This window comes from Eleutherodactylus coqui, chromosome 1, assembly GCF_035609145.1.
Source record: "Eleutherodactylus coqui strain aEleCoq1 chromosome 1, aEleCoq1.hap1, whole genome shotgun sequence".
NCBI lineage: Eukaryota > Metazoa > Chordata > Amphibia > Anura > Eleutherodactylidae > Eleutherodactylus > Eleutherodactylus coqui.
In genome coordinates, this window is record NC_089837.1 from 51,449,112 (window position 1) to 51,468,658 (window position 19,547).

The window sequence follows — 19,547 nt, forward strand, 5'->3', positions numbered from 1 at the left end:
CCTGTGTGAGTAGGCAGTTATGCGCAGTACATTACGTGGCCATATGCAGCGCCATGGCAGGGCTCACAGCTGGGATCCGCCGCGGGCCTCCGCAAGCGGATTCCACCTACGGCTGCGTGAGCCCGGCATTATTCAGACCGCTACCTGCAATACGCAATTTACAAGAAGCCCCGGGAACGTTTGCCTTCCTGCAGTTCCAGGAGCAGCTTGTTGAGCGCCTTCTGTGTGAGACCGCCGCACCTCATCAAGCTTACGGAGACTCACAGAGCGCCACTTTTTACACCCCATACCCGCCACTGAGGTCAAGAAATGACCCCAAAAAGCATGAGAGGAGGGGGGATACACGGTTTTATTGCCCCATGTACCCATCCCAACCAGCCTCCGTAATTACCCCTGTCTTCGGAAATACCACACAGTTCACATTATTACTTTTATCTAAGATTTGGGGAATGCCGAAAAGGGCGCGGAGGGGGATTTTTAGGGAGTCAATTTTTATTCCGTACAAATGAACAATGGGGTTTGGAATTTATTCAGTTGTGCCCTGCAATCCAACGGGTGTTCCCTGTATTACAGGCCTAACCATGTGTCCTATAAGTAGATTAGGGCCACAATGGGTATGTTTTTGAACACGGGACAAACGGGGGGGGAACCATTTTGGGGTGAATGTCTTCATTCCTATGTAAACTGTACAAAAAAAAAGTTTTTAAATTGACAAAATTGCCAAAAAAATGACAAACGTAATTTTTTCCTTCTGCTTTGCTTAGATTTATTCAAATACTGTGGGGTTAAAATACACAGTACACCCCTAGATGAATTCATTAAGGGGTCTAGTTTTTAAAATGGGGTCATTTGTGGGGGTTCTCTATCGTTTTGGGTGCTCAATGGCTCTACAAGTGGGCAATGGGGCCTGGAATTTATCCCGTTGTACCCTGAAATCAAACGGGTGCTCCTTCCATTATAGGCCTAGCCATGTGTCCTGTAAGTAGATTAGGGCCACAACAGGAATGTTTCTGAACACGGGACAAACAGGGGTATCCATTTTGGGGTGAAAGTCTTCATTCTTATGTGTGCTGTACAAAAAAAACTGTTTTTAAATTGATACAAATGCCAAAAAAATGAAAATTGTAATTTTTTTCCTACTGCTTTGCTTAGATTTATTCAAAAATTGTAGCGTAAAGATACACAGTACACCCCTAGATTAATTCGTTAAGAGGTCTAGTTTTCAAAATGGGGTCATTTGTGGGGCTTCTCTGTCGTTTTGGCCGCTCAAGGGCTCTACAAGTGGACAATGGGGCCTAAATCACCTTCATGCTAAATTTCTGTTCTGAAAGCCACCGACTACTTCTTTCATTTTGGACCCCGTTGTGCATCCAGACAAAAGATTAGGCCGACAATGGGTATGTCTTTGTACACGGGACAAACAGGGGTATCCATTTTGGGGTGCAAGTCTTCATTCATATGTGTGCTGTACCAAAAAAGCAGTTTATAAAACGACAGAATTGCCAAAAAAACGAAAATCACATTTTTTTCCTTTTGCTTTGCTTGAATTCATTCAAAAACTGTGGGGTCAAAATGGGCAGTACACCACAAGATAAATTCGTTAAGGGGTCTAGTTTTCAAAATGGGGTCACTTGTGGGGGGTTCTCTTTGGTTTTGGCCGCTCAAGAGCTCTACAAAAGTGCTATGGGCCTAAAACGCCTTCAAGCAAAATTTATGTTCTGAAAGACACTGACTACTCCTTTCATTTTGGGTCCCGTTGTGCATTCAGACATAAGATTAGGGCCACAATGGGTATGTTTCTGAACACGGGAGAAACGGGGGTATCCATTTTGGGGTGTAAATCCTTATTTTCATGGGCAATATAGAAAAAAAATATGTCTTTAAAATGACATATTTGCAAAACTATGAAATTTTATTTTTTCTCCTCTAAATTGAATTAATTCCTGAAAAAAACTGGTAGGGTCAAAATACTCATGACACCCCTCAGTGAATACATTAAGGGGTGTAGTTTTTAAAATGGGGTCATTTGGGGGTGGTATCTAATATTCTGACACTCATGAGCCTTTGCAAACTTGGCTTGGTGCAGGAAAACAAAGTGTTCCTCAAAATGCTGAAAAGTAATGTTAAATTTGTACGTCCTATAAAAAAAAACACGAAAGTTTTTCAAGTGTGCATTCAGAATAAAGTAAACAGATGGAAATATATATCTTATCAAAAATTTGTACAGTATGTTTGGACATATTTGAGATATTACAGTTGAAAATTTGAAAAAAATGAAAATTTTTTCAAAATTTTTCCAATATTGGTACTTTTAATAAATATACACAAATTATATCGGTCTCTTTTTACAACCAAAATGAAGTACAACCTGTGGTGAAAAAATAATGTCAGAATCACTTGGATATGTAAAGCCTTTACGGAGTTATGCTACGTTGAACGACGCATGTCAGATTTCCAAAATTTGGCTCCGTCACTAAGGCGCAAACAGGCTTCGTCACTAAGGGGTTAAGAGGGACGAAGAATCCATGAGTCTATCCGGTATGATATTAAAGTCCCCACATAAAATTAATTTGCCCACTTCGTGCTTCTGCAGTTTCTTTATAGTTTTGTTTAGAAAACGAATTTGTGCATTATTAGGTGCATAGACATTTAAAATTGTAAAAGGAGTAGAGTTTAATTTCCCAGATAAGATTATATATCTCCCCTTAGGGTCAAGTTCCAGATACGAAACCTCCAGAGAAACAGTATCCTTGAAGGCAATCAGTAAGCCTGCTTTTTTAGTAGGTGCAGAAGCCATATAAATATTAGGGTATTTTTAACTTTGGACACGCTGAGGCAGTGAAGTGGGTCTCTTGAGCACATAATATATCAGCATGGATGGATAAAACCTCTTTCTACAAAGATGAACGCTTGAATGGGGAGTTCAGCCCATTAACAATTATAGAGATAAGCTTAACCGCCATGTTTAACATTCATTTTGCTAGCATATGATATGGAATTTGGTAAATGTCTTCTCAGGACAATGGGGATAAGAAAAGTATGCAATAACTTATGCATTAACAATAACACATGAATCATGAAGAAAGAGTAGAAAAACGAGTTCTTACAGACTTCGGGCGGGTTCATCGGTGGGGGTGGAAAGTTCACCTAGGTAAGAGCAGCACCCAGACTTTTGTCATTACTAAGTAAGATTTTCCGTAACTTCAGCGACTCGAGTTGCTTGGCAGCCGATTCTTCTCCGGGTCACTGGTTCCCCTGAAGGGAAGTGTAAGTATGTTTTCAAGAAGCTGGATGCTCCATGTTTTCAAAAGAGAGATTGCATCTTCTGGTTTTACAAGGGTATGGTTCACGCCTTCTTTTTGAATTATCAGCTTCGGAGGAAAACCCCATTTATATGGAATTTTTTTCTTGACTGAGTGTGCTGGTTACTGCTGAAAATTTATTTCTAGCTTGTAGAGTGGCTTGTGATAAGTCCATATAGAGGTGGATATTTGTGTATGGTGCTGGTAGCTGATTAAGTTTACGAGCTGCTTGCATGATGGCTTTTTTAATATGGAAAAAATGGATTTGCGCCAATACATCTCTCGGTTCTGTGTCCGTTATGAATTCGGGGAGAAGCTTCAGGAATCACAGCTTTTATTAGTTGAAGATATTTGGTAATTCCTGATGACGGGATAGATTCTGGTATTCCTCTAAACTTAATGTTGTTGCGACGATTCCTGTCCTCCATATCTGCCAGTGTAGTTTTAAGTGAGTCTACCTCTTCTGCTAGAGCATAGTGGGAGTCAATGAGTTTATTATGTGAATGGGTAAGCTCTCCCATTTTGTTTTCTGTATGGGTAACCCTTTCATCAAAATCTGTTAAGTTTGTTTTCAAAGTACAGGATAATAAGTCAAAGTTAGACTGTAGGGAGTCTCTTAGGGCAAGCACCATTTCTTTTATAAAGGCTTCCGTTGTCGCTTCTTTTGTAAGCATTGAGGATATACGGTCATTTATAGGCGGCATATATGTTTTTTCTGTCTGCTCTCCTGTTAACGTGGGACGTTGTTTAAGAGGGCTAGCAGATGGGGAGACATAGGAGAAGCCCTTGTTTTGCATAGCCGGTGCCATTTTGTGAGCAGCTTGTGCTTCTTCATTGGGATAGTTCTCCCTAGATGTCTGTGCTATCAGAGGAATTGCACCTCCCGGGGTTTTATGCAGAGTGCTCACCTTGGAGGAGTCCTCTTGGATGGGTGACAGGTCCTGTGGTCAAGAGGAGTGAGAAGCTGGGGATTCTCCTTCCCCCGGCAAGGAGAAAAATGATGTCGGGACTTCAGCTGCAGTATCCCACGGGCCGCCGCTGCGAGCGGTGAATAACTCTTCCAGCCGTCCTGCTTGAGCTCGGGTCAACTTGCAGTCGGACATCGGAGATCAGCTGGAGTGAAGGCGCTGGCAGCAGGGTAAGTTTTCAGCTACTTCAGTAGCTTTTTCGTCGCTTTAGAGAGCCTGGAGTGTCGGAGCTCCGGACTAAGCGGCATTTCAATGTTCGGCTAAGCCACGCCCCCCATAGTAAGTTGAATCTTGAGAAGAATAAGGCCTATCGTGCTTGTCTCGCTGATAGTCTTTTAGCAGTATGGAGAAATTCTAGATTCTGTGGGAACAGTCATCGGTTGATGAGCTCCCTCCACAAGCTGTCTCCATTCAGTGAAAGCTAACTTGATAGCTAGAAGGTCCCTATTCCCAAAATTGTAGTTTTTTTCACAGGGTGATAAGGTGGAAGATAGAAATGCACACGTATGCAGCTGAATTTTGTCTCTGGCTTGATGTGACAGTATAAAACCCACTGCCACACCAGAGACATCAACGTCGACGATAAAGGGCAACTCTGGATTTGGGTGGACCAGTACCGTTGCTGACGTAAAGAAAGTCTTTAATCTTTCAAAGGCATCCTGTGCCTCTGAAGACCATACAAATGCTTAGTTTCTTTGTGAGGGCCATGATAGGCAGGATGTTTTATGAATTTCCTGTAAAAAAAAAAATAGCAAAACCGATAAAGCGATGGACTTCTTTTAAGTTCTTGGGAACAGGCCACTCCACAATAGCCTTACTCTTGCTAGAGTCCATAATCAGACTGTTTGGAGAGATGAAATATCCCAGAAATTGCGTCTGGGTCTGTTCAAAGTCACATTTCTCTAGTTTTGATATAGAGGCTGTTTTTTTCCGAAGTCGCTCAAAGACCAACAAGATGTGGTTAAGATGTTAGGTAGGCTACCACAAATTGATCCAATAGATCTTGAAAAAACCTTGTTAATAAAATGTTGAAAGGTGGCAGGAGCATTACAAAGCCCAAATGCATGGCTAGATATTCAAGTTGTCCGTATCTTGTTCTGAACGCAGTCTTCCATTTATCCCCAGAGAGGATCTATACCAGATTATATGCCCCTCTGAGATTTAATTTAGAAGACTCCTGAGGAGTGCTGGACACACCGAGCTGAGTATCCCCCATAATGCCAGGTTTCACAAACTGTTGCACCTTGTTAGTGAGCTTTGTTTGTTTTGTAGGGGCCATGTAGGCAAGAGGAGCACATGAGATACAAGAAAGTACAGTCAGAAGTAAAAGCGTCACCTGGCCAGAGCTGTTATAATATCACAGGAGAGTCCTCAAAGGATTTCATTTGCTTACTACATCTCGGGGTTCTTGTATTTATCCGAGTGCGGGATATGTATCACTGCGAGTCTATAATGCTGGTGTCAGTTTGCTGCTCAATTTGTGGTTTCCAGCTCAGGCCTCTGCAGCAAGGATATAATGCAGGATATGTCATTCCAGTGAAGGACCACTAGGTGTTAACAGAGTACAGCAAAAGTCTTGCTCCTGCGGACTAGCAACTATGCCCCCCTAGTCCCACAGGTTTTAGCCGAGCAGACAAGCGAAGGGAGGGGGGGGGGGGGGGGGAGACTTACTTAAGCCTGCACCTTCTTCTTCCCCCTTCTTTCTTTCACCAATTCTTATTCCTTTTCTCTCTCTTGTGTCTCTCCACTCCCTCTTCTAAACATCACAGCTGTGGAGGTACAATAAAGCTGATGTGTTCCTCTATCCCCTGGCCCCAAGATGGAAGCCACTTGGGGGAAGGATGGATGGCAGAGTGACCCGGGGATGAGCACTGCCCCCCGATGTCCAGGCACCTAGGGAGCGCCAGCACCACTGTGCATAGGACCCGAGGCAGGGGTGCCCGCTGGAACTACTGCCGGCACTGTCACTCACCTCACTGCAAAGTGGAGGGAGCAGGTAACATCGGCTCCAAAATACTAGACAGGAGGACTCCAGACTGGCTCCTTTTGAGCACCAGCACCCAGTAATGGTCTTCAGGCCTGCATGCAGAAACTGAACAACGAAAGAGAAATCAAAGACGACTTTTCGTCATTCAGTTGGTGCATACACTTACACACTACGATAATCGTTCTGATTCTTGCTGGATCATGGGAATCAGAACTATAATCATTCTGTGTAAAAGCACCTTTAGTTTAATTTAGGATACCTTCACCGGTGGTGGATTTTGGTGAAGAGTCACACCAAGATCAATGGTGCTGATTTTGAGATGAAAATGCAGCAGATTTCACCCCTTCTATGGAAGGTATAAAATCTGCAGTGGATCTTCCACAAAATCCACACCAAACCGCAGGCAAAGTTCCTAATAAAATGAAGTCTGCTTCCCGTGGAAATCAACTCAGTGGCCAATCACACCTGCCGGGCAAAATCTGATTGACAGGAGTCCCGGGCGATGGACACCCACTGATCAAACCTTCCTGAGGGAAGATCGTGGGTAGTAAAAGTGCTGGACAGCCCTTCTTAGGTACATTTAAGCCTGTTTCACATGAAAATGTCAGCGAAATTGCATCAGTGGTCCCTCTGCCAGGAAGCACTCAGCCAATCAGAGCCATCGATCATTTTAATGATGTTTTCACCATGTGAAACAGGCCTTATGCTGGGTTCACACTAGGCGGATTCCGGGTGGAAATCTCACTGTTTGGCCACAGTGAAAAATCATGAGCTTTCCGCCGGGAATGCGCTGCTTCAAAACCCGCAACACTTAGGGGTGGGTTACGAAGCGGCCCCGGCCGCACGCTTTTCTTCTGCAGCCGGCGCTCCCATAGAAGAGAGCTCGGCCGCAGGTGGATAATGCCTGGATTAGCGGCCGCAGGTGGATTTGTCGTGGCAAAATTTTGGATGGAATTTTCGTGGCAAATCCACCCAGTGTGAACCCAGCCTTAGGGTTCCTTCAAACACACACCAGAATGCCAGAATATTCTTCCCTGCAGAAACATCCACATGGTTAACATGCAGATTTGAAAGTGCCATCTTTCCCTTACCCATTGTACATCAAAATCCGCGTTTAGATCCATACAGATCTTAGTATGGATTTTGATAGGTAATATTCTGCAGCATTGTTCGGCATATTCTGGTGTGCGTGACGGCACACGTGTCGTAATATGTTAATTGTAATTATACCTTGTTCTAATAAAACTGCTGTAAGTAAGCAGTTATTAAACAAGTCAGATCATGGATTATAATTGCCTTTCTTTCTTACTTAACTTTGGGATGATCAAAAGAGATTGCTAATTTAGGAATGCTAACACATTAGCTAATGCTAATGTAACAGGATGATATGGATTCTGCTTTTCTCACGGGTAATAAGACAACGCACTTCATCTGTGGAGCCATTCGAGAAGTGAAGAACGACCTTCATGATTTAGGCAACTGGTATGCATGTATGTACATTCTATAGGGACTCTCTTTCTGTTATGGGACATGGTGTCCTATAGTGAAATAGCAATAGCATACTTGAATAGGAAGGCCTGGATGTTCTACACCATGATATGGCGCCAGAGGCGTAACTTAAAGCTCCTGTGTCCCAATGCAAAATCTGTAACAGGACCCCCAACTATAGTGCTTTATTCATAGTACTGGGCTCCCTATATGGAGAAGAGAGGCCTTACGGGCCTCCTAAGGCTCCTGGGCCTGGGTGCAACCGCATCCCCTGCATACTCTATAGTTACGCCAGTAGATGGCGAGAGTATAATCCAATAGCAAAGTTGAAGCGTAGTAGATGAGAAGCAGAAATCTGCTTTCCGTGTCTCTCTAAGACACATGGGAGCGCTGCTATGACTGAAGTAAGGAAAAACTAAAAATTACGGGTTTGGTACTGTGTTAGCCAGTAGAGCAACATGTGATTGTTCTCAGTAAGAGAAACAGAATAATCTTGTAGATATGATACATTTTAATGGCTAACAAATATAAATAATGCTATAGCGAGCTTTCAAACCTCACAATATTGAATTGACCCTGACAATTGACCCTGTGAAGTCCGAAAGCTTGCTATAGCATCATGTATTTTTGAGAATGATCACGTCTTGTAATAAGGAAAGTGTACTCGAAGTCACCTTCTTCTGCTACAATAGGGCAGATCATCCAGGAAGTCCTCCACCGTCATCTACAGATGATTTAGGTACGGATCCGTGTTAAGAGTCCCTGAAATGAACACAGGTCTAACAAGGCGATCACTGGTAATGCAATACCAAGCCAAGCAGTGGAAGCAGAGCTGTCTGCTTTCTATGGAAAGCTGATTGACAGGAGTCCCGGATGATGGACACCCATTGATCAACCATTCCTGAGGAAACATCAAGAGTAGTAAAAGTTCTGGACAACTCTTCTAAGGTACTTTCGCACGGACCAAAATGCCAGAATATTCAGCCCTAGGGAAAAATGTGCACAAAAATCCGACCAGTTAACATGCATTTTATGAAGATTTGAAAATGGCATCATTCCACTGCCCATTGCGCATCAAAATCAACTTTTAGACGTACGGATCTTGGCGTGGATTTTGTAAGCTAATATTCTTGTGTCTGTCACGGCACCTGTACGGTAATATGTTAATTATATGTTAATTGTAATTATACCTTGCCCTAATAAAACTGCTGTAGGTAAGCAGTAATCAAACAACTCAGAGCATGGATCCTTTCCTTGTTTAGACTCCCTGGAATGAACACACCTCCAACAAGACAATTGCGCCAATTTTCAAATCCACAAGTTCACGCAGAAATTTGCATTGCCTTTTAATGTCTGGGGTCCTGCTTTTACTAGTAATTTACATTGTATCTGCACTAAATTGTCACTTGGCCGTTCACTAATACGGTCCTGCAATCATAGCATCAGCCCTGGACTGCACTGGTGAATGGCTCCATGCATGTATTGTAGCAGAAGGAAGACACTTGCAGTACGCTTTACCTTACTGCAGTCAAAGAAGGAGCCCCACGGGACTTAGAGATATGAGGATAGCGGATTTCTGCTTTTTCCCTGCTACTCTTCAACTGTTCTGGGGCCCATACACCATACCATCGTGTAGCGCTTCTATGCCTTCCTGTTCAAATATGCGATTATTTCACTATTGTACACCAGTATTGAGATATAGCGTTGGGTCAGGCTTTTTGACTACTGCCTATACACACATTGACTATGTAGCACATTATATTGTGTGAATACATGTCCAAATAGAAAGAATGTCCTGAATTAAGGTGTTGGGGGGCACAGCTTTAGAATCTAGACCCCATTTGACCCCTTATTGCAATCAGTTATAGGAGAGGGAACCATCCATGCTTGTGGGTCACTCCACTAAAATGTATGCAAGTTATGGAGACTAGCATCACTGCTCAGCTATGCGAGCCATGATGCCGCTGTTACTGCCACTGATTACACATTACGTCAAGATGTGCTTCAAAGTTTAAGGATGTTCGTGTTTACTTTGTAACTTTTTTTAATTCTAGATTTTGCAGACACCATGTTAAACATTGACTCCATAACTACGTTATTAGCCATCATTACCTTTTGCCTCTTGGCCAAATTTTTGTACGATCAGCAAAAGAAGAAATATAAGAATTTTCCTCCTGGGCCAATGCGGTTACCAATTATTGGGAATCTTCATATGTTCAATCTTAGAGAGCCTTATGGAACATTGACACAGGTAACTATGATAAATTTATGTTCTCTTTATAAATCTTATACTTTTAAGTCCCATTTACATGCAACAATTAGCACTCAAAATTTGTTCAAACAATGACTTTTGAGCAATAATCATTGTGTGTAAACGCTTCCATCTTTCACTCTTCGGCTGAATACTGATTTTTAGGTGAGCATAAAATCCATCGCTCACCTGAAGAGTGATAGCAGGGACCGCATGCTGTGTTCTCCAGGAGAGCAGCTGATTACTTTGCATTCAGCTAACAGCCCACGGCAGACCGTTTGAATACAATGCAGCTGAGTACAAAATCTAGACCACATGCTGCGATTTGCAAACAGCTGCTGGAGGTTCATTTGCACGCAAATGAAACTGATAAAGTGCTAATGGGTATTAGTGCCCATTAGTACTTTATGCAAAACAATCGCTAAAACTGTCAATCTTTCGATCTTTGATAGATTGTCTTTAGGTGTGAGTCTTTAGGTAGTTGCAACTAATGACTACCTACCCTGCAGAGGAGTATTAGATGTGGTGAAGCCAGAAAGTTTAAAGAGTATGTCCGGGACCGAGCTATTGATGACTCAACCTCAGGATAGGTCATTGATAGTTGATCGGTGAGGGGTGCACCACTTGGAATCCCCACTGATTAGCTGTTATCCAGGCTGATGTCAGTGCATATGGAGCCAGAAGCCAACAGCTCTGTACACACATTGCAGTGGCCCAGGCTGGTATTGCATTGAATTCAATGGTAGCTGTACATGCATTACTAACCCAGGATGCTGCAATGTGTTCATAGCTGTCAGATTCTGGTTCTGTACACACTGATAGTGGGCTAGATAACAGCTGATCACCAGGGCTCCCAAGCCGTATACTCCCATGGTCAACTAGTAATGACCTATCCCGAAGAAAGCTCAGTCACAGACAAACCTTTAAAAGTGTAACTAAACTTTTAGAAAACTTCTGGCATGTTACAGTGACATGTCAGAAGTTTTGATGGGTGGAGTCCGGGCAAGACTTTCAATGATTGCTAAAACGAAGGGACAGTGTGCAGGCTTGTGAAAACTGGTGGTACTACCGTATGACCCATTCTAAATGAACTTTACTGAACTTATTGGAAGTTTTGGTTAAGCGTTTTCACTCCATAGTAGTGAAAACTGCTTAAATGTTACATAACAGGAAATGGTGTTTGCATTAAAACATTGTGCTGGAAATGTCACTTAGCATAACTAATATAACAATATCATGTAATGGAGAATATTGACTTGATTCAGGCTTAAGCAATTTATCTTCTCACTTTCTCAGATGGCCATAATCAACTTTGTTACATGTAGCATGAACCTTAATTACCCTGTAGAGGCCACGTTTCTCCTCCCAGACACTCAACATTGTATACGGCATACAATGTAATCAAATCTATGCCCGACAATATCATATTTTCCTTTTGTTGTGCAGGTGTTTTGCTGCACCCTTACATCATACACATGAACCAATGTCTCCTATGTTTCATCAATACAACCCACTAATAAACTGAAATTATTATTTCCCATGGATCCATTGCCACATACCCACAGCCCGCCATGTATCGTGACATCTGCTCACTGTCCATAACATTACTCCACAAAGTCCCAGTATGCACTCTGTTATTGAGGCCAAGCCTCACCTACATGCTGATGCCACTGCAATGTCCATTGTCCTCTAGTGGCTCACCAGCTTCACAACACTTCACAAAGCAAATACAATTAGCAGTGGTAGCACCAATGCCGGAAGCCATGTTTGGCTCCACCATACAGTGCCTTCTATGTGATGCAGGCGGCACAATTATGCCATTGCGTTGCCTGCATTGTTCCACAGGATGTTGGCCAGAAGAGGCTGGAGGTGGAAGACGGAAGTCGCCGTGGGACTGTGAGGAAAATGAGTGACTTTATTAACTTACTAAGGATGACATTATGGCTAAAAGGAGACATAATGGCTATATATTCCCACAGAGGATATTATGAATAGAAGGGGCATAATGGCTATATATTCCTGCAGGAGGACAATATGGCTAGTAGCTATGTATTACTATAAAGGGACAGTATAAGATGGTAGAGCCACCCATGACAGAGAAAGTTCTCTACCCGCCATCTTCCCCAGAGCCAAAGGATGGCACCGGGTCGCTGCAGAAGGTACAGCAATACTCAACAAATGAAGTGTTAAGAGATCGCTCAAAGCAATGTTTTTCTTTTCTATGATAATTCCTTTTGAATATTTTTTTTCTTTTTGCAGATGTCTAAAAAGCATGGCTCAATATTTAGTCTCCAGTTTGGATTTATAAACATTGTTGTTCTTAGTGGCTACAAAGTCGTGAAAGACGCTCTTATCAAACATGGCGACGACTTTTCTGATAGGCCTCAAATTCCTCTGTTTGCCAAACTGATACGAGGATACGGTAAATAGATTTTAATTATCATTTAATTTCACTCGTACAAAACACTTTTAGCCATACCATAATGAGAGATGTACCCTCAGTCAGGGGCGTACCTAAAGGATCAGGGGCCCGGGTGCAAAAATTCAGCCCCCTTGGGCCTCCACCCCACACTTTACCGTACCCACACCCATATCGTGCTGCATACATGATCTGCCCCTTGGCGTAATCTTTCCAAACATTACGCATTTCCTGAACATGAAAATTTGTTTGTAGCCCCGCAGGCCACTCTCACACACAGACCTCTTTTTACCGCTATTAGCACAGCGCCCCGAGTGCCGTACTAACCGCGGTACAACACTCCCAGAGATTTTAATGAGCTTACTCAAATTTGCGCTCGAACATGGTGTTTCTAACGCTGTGATTTTCGAGAGCTGTCTGTTCTATTTTTGCATTTTCGTGGTTTTTAACACACCTCCTCACCCATCACAATGATGGGGTGCATTAAAAAGCGCTGTCAAACGCTGTAACCTGTGTTCGAAAACGCTGCTCGAAATTCTGGTAAAAATGCCACGATTTCAAGCTGCGTTTTCTGAACACGTGTGTGAGCGGCCTCAGGGGGGTCATGTTTATGTTGCACTTTAGAACCACAATTAAGACACATAAAAAACCTGCATGCAGTATTTAAAGACCGCATACGGTATTAGGGTGACTGCCCACTACAGTTTTTTTTCACGGCGAAAATCTGGAACCTTTTTTTTTTCTGCAGGGGTCTATGGGACTTGTAATCTTAAAATCACGATCGCGCAAAAATGGGATTTTGCGTTAAATTTTGATTTTGCGCGATCGCTATTTTAACATTACAAGTCCCTTAGACCCCTACAGAAAAAAAAAATGCTGCGAATTTCGCCGTGAAAAAAAAACTGTAGTGGGTAGTCACCTTAAAGGAGCAGCAGACACTATTAATAACCGCATGCGGTTTTGATGTGTCTTTTAATTGTGTGTAAAGGGTGCAAATAAATACGAGAGAGACAGAGACAGAGACAGAGAGACACATATTTACACTTACCCCAGGGCTCGGTCCACTTCTCCTTCATGTGACAGCAGCAGCAGGAGAGGTAAACTCAGAGGCTTCCGTGCAACAGGAAGTAGGGGGCAGCACATGATCACATGATCATTGTGCCCTGCCGTCCGATGTGACCTTCTCCCCTGCCGGCCAATGTGAGTACCTCCCTGCTTTTCCTCTCAGGCTGGACGTTCAGGCTGCCGCATCATGCGGGGGAAAGAACGGCTAGCCATTAATGCACTGAATGTGCATGTGGGTATGGCGGAGGGCTGCACAGGGGCCGGGTCACCATGGTGACCCCAGCACCCCCTGGCGCTACGCCTATGCCCTCAGTATTTGTCAGGATCGAAGAAAACTTTCTCTTTTTGATTGTAATGTCAATATAAGTGATTACATTATCAGAGCAAAAGGAGAATTTATTGTGGAGAACTGAACCCTTGTAGGGAGGCTCTAGTACCCTGTTGTACCACCTCTAGCTTGGATACAAGATGTGATACGGGCAGGCATGAAGGCTCTAGTACCCGGTTGTACCGCCTCTAGCTTGGATACAAGCTGTGATACGGGCAGGCATGAAGGCTCTAGTACCCTGTTGTACTGCCCCTAGCTTGGGTACAAGATGTGATACGGGCAGGCATGAAGGCTCTAGTACACTGTTGTACCACCTCTAGCTGGGATACAAGCTGTGATACAAGCAGGCATGAAGGCTTTAGTACCCTGTTGTAACACCTCTAGTTTGGATACAAATTTGTGATATGGGAGCATGGAGGCTCTAGTACCCTGTTGTACCGCCGCTAGCTTTTATACAGGATGTGATACTGGCGGGCATTAGGGCTCTAGTACCCTTTTGTACCACCTCTAGCTTGGATACATGATGTGATACGGGCATGGTGGCATACAGGTTCTCTATTGTATCCAGCATCATATCGCTCCCCATTTACTGTAACTGAATCTCTAGATTGTGCAATCTCATACGTTATGGAAGTTGGCATCCCAGATGGTCCCAAACATATTCTATTGGCGATAAATCTGGTGACCAGGCAGCCATGGAAGTGTGACAATGTTTTGGAGACATATCTGTGACCCCCTTGTGTGTGCGGCTGAGCATTATCCTGCTGGAAGCCGCCATGAGAGGAACACATGTGGCTGCAGGATGTCCTGAACATATCGCTGTCATTGTCCCTCGTACCACTACTAGGGGTGACCGACTATTGTATATCATGGCAAAACAGCCTTGCATCACTCTGGAGAAGCAGGGATCCTCCGCCATAGCTATCAAAGTCGTGGCAGAGGATCGCTCAGTTTTTCCCATTGCCTTCAATTCCTGCCGCCAGCCCCATTGAAAGCAATGGGCAGTGCCATGCGAAGTTAATACTTGTTTGAGATTTGTGTGTTTTTGTTTTGCAATGCACAAATGTAATTTTATCACCCGTGTTAAGCCGGCCTAAGTGTGTATTCGCCTGGACAAGAGCCCATTCATTCGGATGGGTTAACACGCATGCATGTGTGCATGTCCTATCTTTGTGAGATTCTTCTTCAAGAAGTATCTAATATTTTCTATGGAAGTGCTAAAAAGACGCACAGTTTTTTACTGACCAAAATCGTACTGGCAAGTGTAAATAAAGCAGGAGGTTCTATCCACGCAGGCATTTGCAAATTCAATCCCTAAAAATCAGTCCGGTTTTGCCTGTGATTTTTCAACATGATTTCCATCTATTGTGGGCATGTTTTTCTCTTGCATATAAAAAAACTTTATAATTCTCTTTTTTAATTTATAGTCGCCATGGTTACATGCAGTAAAAATGGATTCCACTCACATCATGCAAGTGTAATCCTTTTTTTTAAAGGCATCCATAAATTTGAATGGACAATTTCACAGTTGCAGGAAGAACACCTGGATGTAAAACTAATTTGTCACAGTGAGGGTTCTATTGTAGTCTCTAAAACGTAACTTTTATTCAAAGTCAAGAATAAAAAGGATTTATAATCTCAAAATCCTAAATTTATAGACACACGAACAAAAAGATAAAATCTAACCCCTATCATATAATGGGGAAACTAATATATGAGCCGCCTTTAGATAGGTATTTATATCAACAATATCGGAATAGGGAGATCCCAATTTTTTTTTTCTTTTTATTCCAAAATCCAATCATACATGTCTTGAGATTGAAAATAAAGTATAGGTCGGCTCAATAGGAATAGTGTTCCCACCTCAGTGAAAAGATGCTGCAGCAATTCAATAAGTAGGTAACAAATATAGGGCTCCAGCGTTAGAGCGGGTGCAAACTTCCTACTATTGATAAATGCTGTCTATTTCGTCAAGAGCCATAGGTGTGTATAAAGGTTGGGTTTTACGGCTAGTTAGGGAATAACAGATGTAAAGCTGACATCTAAAAATTGCTACAGCTCAACAAAGACTTTGTGAGCAGATAGCAAACAAAAGCCCAAATGCAGTAAATCAAACTGCAAAATAAGTTCATAAATGGGTTCAACGCGTTTCCGCTACAGATAGCGTAGCCTCATCAGGAACCACAAAAATTCAATTTCAAACGGTCAGCTTCAAAGTGACCGGTAAATCCCAAAATAGGGAGATACCCCTCATCAAAAAGGGGAGATAGACGATCCTATCACTAGGCAAAACAGATAAACCCAGATTCCCCCATCCAAAAATCACAACAGAATAATAAGGACACGCAGAGATTTTTTTCCTTTGGACTATTCGTTCAATAAAAAAAAAAATAAATAATGCATGTATGAATATTACCGTTTGGGATAATATATAGAGATAAGCGAGCATACTCGCTAAGGGCAATTACTCGATCGAGCATTGTCCTTAGCGAGTACCTGCCCGCTCAGGAGAAAAGGTTCGGCTGCCGGCGGCGGGGGAGAGCGGGGACGAATGGAGGGGAGATCTCGCTCTCCCTCTCTCCCCCCCCACCCCCCGCTCTCCCCTGCTCACTGCCGCAACTCACCTGTCACCCGCGCCGGCAGCCAAACCTTTTCTTCTTTTCTTCCGAGCGGACAGGTACTCGCTAAAGACAATGCTCGACCGAGTAATTGTTCTTAGAGAGTATGCTCGCTCATCTCTATTAATATACTTTGTCTCCATCTGATTTTGATCTGATTTTTGTGGATATTTGTGTAAATATACTCTTTGTATGCAAGTTCCTGTGACATATGGATGCATGGAGCACATTGTTAATTCATTTTAATAAAGACAATGTGATTTGTGCCGCAGTGTTTTTCCATTTCTGTATTTTTTTATTTCTTCTTTTTGGCCATGCCGTCTCCAAGAAAAAATAGAAAAAAAAATTGTAACAGTTGCCGAATTCAGTTGGATTGACTTCCCCATAGGAGGAGACCAGTACTATCAATGTGGCATTATAGGGGGCGCCCTGTTCAAAATCATATGTTGAGCCCAGGCAGATTCAAGCTACATCCCTGACATCAGCTATGACACGTATTCAGCCACGTCTTGACATGCTATGTTTTAGAATCTCTAGCCCCTTTTCTTTCTATCGCAGGAGTCGTCTTTTCTAACGGTGAGAACTGGAATGTCATGAGGCGGTTCACATTTTTAACACTTCGACAATTAGGTGTGGGCAGTAAAGCAATGGAAAGTGTAATACATGACGAATGTGACATGCTATTAAAGGCCATCAAATCCTATGAGGGTAAGTTGTTTCCATCTGCAGCAAAATCTTATCGACAAAGGGAATAACTATAGTTGAAGTAATAATATCAATTGTAATAAATGTTAATAATAGGTTTACATTGCTCTGTAGTACATAAAAGGGTTTTCTCAGGCTTTACTAATGATGACCTATCCGTAGGATGGGGTGGTCTGGCACTCGGGATCACTGCCGATCAGCTGTTTGTCAGGCCAGCTGTCAGTACGGATAGAGTTGGAAGCTGATAGCACTGTCCACATTGCAGTGGTCCAGGTTGGTATTGCATTGAATTTAATAAGAGCTGTGCCTGCAATACCAACCAGGCAACGGCAACAAGGACAGCATTATCTGCTTCTAGTTCTTTCGGTACTGACACCTGATCTGCAAGGATCCCGAGGCGTGGACTCCACCAATCAACTATTGATGACCTATCCAGAAGCAATTTATTAACCAATTAGTAACCACAATACGCTTTTTTTTTTTTACTGACCTCACTAATTGGCTTTAAACCTGCACATACATCTTTTTAAGGTCTTGGCTTTCTATTGCTCTAACAGCCACTTGTGTAAAAAATACAAATCCTAGCAGTTTAACCCCTTGCATGCCAAAATCAATGGCAACTGCAGCGCGTAAGCAGATGACACGGGGATGGGGTGCCTCACCCCACAATGTGATCAGAAAGTACTTATGGGTTCCTATGGTAGCCAGAAGCCTGACAAAGGCTTTCCTGTCTGCCATGTAGCTCAGCCTATTAGGCCCCGCCTCTTGCAGAGTCTAATAGACTACTGTCATAGGGTTAGTAGAATGCACCAAATAACTAATGCAGTGTACTACCCCAGCCATTGAATCATTACATCTTCAAGCCTCCTTCACGGACTAAAAAGTAGTGTCAAAAAAATTCTATAGAGTTTAATAGAAGGCAATCCAAAAGTCACATGTAGCATTAAATACTACGACTCTTCCTGCAAAAAAACAACCCACATAGCTCTTTTGTTGGAATGTGGTGATGCAGATTCAATTTTCTTTTCTTTAAAAACCTGTTTTTATTGTGCAAAAGTAGTAAAAAATTGTAAAAAATCTCTAATGCATCGCAGTAATCGTTCTGCTCCATATAAGAAAATGATTGTGTAATTTTCACCAAATAGTGAACGCTGTAAAAATAAAACCTAAAAGCAATTGCAACACATTGTTTCCACCCCCCCCCCCCCCCCAAAAAAAAATGAAACAAAAGGTATACCATACAATATATGTACCCCAGCATGGTGCCATTAAAAAATACAACTTGTTCCAATAAAAAGAAGCCCTCACAAAGCTAGCTATGTCCATAAGTCCCTTGCAATGTGATGATGAAAATAATTTGATCCTTAAAGCACAAAATAGGGCAGTCACTAAGGGGTTAATATATTTGGCACATCTTCAGCTATTGTCACTACATAACTGATATACATCCTTTTTTAAATGCGCAATGTTTCTTTCAATTTCCTTTGTTTTATATTGGATTTGGTGATGGGAGGACCAGCAAGTCTTAATTAGTTGGTAGACTAGGCCGCTGGCTAGCTCCTAGAGGACCTAGAGCCAATAAATAGCTCCAAAAAGTTCAGTCTAAAACAGTAGTAGTTGAAGTAAGCAAGTCAAGTTAATACTAGAGAGAGAGCAGAAGGAAGACAGAGATAGAGAGGGTTTAGTTATTAGTACAATGGGAAGAAAAGTAGAGATGAGCGAGCACACTCGTCAGAGCTTGATGCTCGTTCGAGTATTAGGGTACTCGAGATGCTTGTTACTCGAGACGAACACCACACGGTACTCGTGTCAATTCCATTTCCTTCCCTGCATGTTTAGCGCCATTTTTAGCGAATAGACATGCGGGGAAGGCATTACCACTTCCTGCTGTCACGTGTCAGCCCCCCCCCCCCTCCCTCCCCCCCCCCCCTCCCTCCCCCCCCCCCCCCCCACAGTAGTGAGTGGCTGGGATGATCAGGTGACCGCTGAGTACTTAAAGTGGTCCCGCCCGCGGCTCGCTTCAGATGCATGTGGCAGAGGTTAGGGAAAGTGCTGCTGCTTATACAGGGATAGTGTTAGCGTAGGATCCTGTCTTCAAGAATAGTGTGCATTACAGTTGTGGCTGCTGGGAGCAGTAGTGCACCTTTTTTTTTTTTTTTAAACATCTCGGGCTGTGCAGGCCATTTCATCTATAGCGTCCTCAGTCTGCAGCAAACTACTTTAGTTATACCATTACGTGTGTGCTGTCCATAACGCAGAGTTTAGGGACAGAGCTGCTTCTATAGGGAAAGTTATACAGTCCTGATCCTCAGTACAAGAACCCCAACGGACCTTCTTAGGGCTATATCTGACCATGTGCTTTACAGTTGTGGCTGGCTGGGAGCAGTAGTGCATCCTAGCCTACCGCAAACTACTT

At 42.9% G+C, this 19,547-nt stretch overlaps 1 protein-coding gene across 6 annotated transcripts in view; it reads left to right on the plus strand.

Annotated features, from left to right (window-relative positions):
- The first annotated feature begins 3,151 nt into the window (after positions 1–3,151).
- LOC136620824 (cytochrome P450 2K4-like) overlaps positions 3,152–19,547 on the plus strand; it is a 48,351-nt gene continuing 31,955 nt past the window's right edge. Inside the window, exons 1-5 of one of the 6 annotated variants that reach the window (XM_066595864.1) lie at positions 3,166–3,267; positions 4,146–4,440; positions 9,800–9,996; positions 12,256–12,418; positions 16,985–17,134. In XM_066595864.1, coding sequence (XP_066451961.1) covers positions 9,814–9,996; positions 12,256–12,418; positions 16,985–17,134 — 496 coding nt within the window. In that variant the 5' untranslated portion in view covers positions 3,166–3,267; positions 4,146–4,440; positions 9,800–9,813. The other 5 variants (XM_066595855.1, XM_066595873.1, XM_066595847.1 and 2 more) reach the window with 5 other exon arrangements.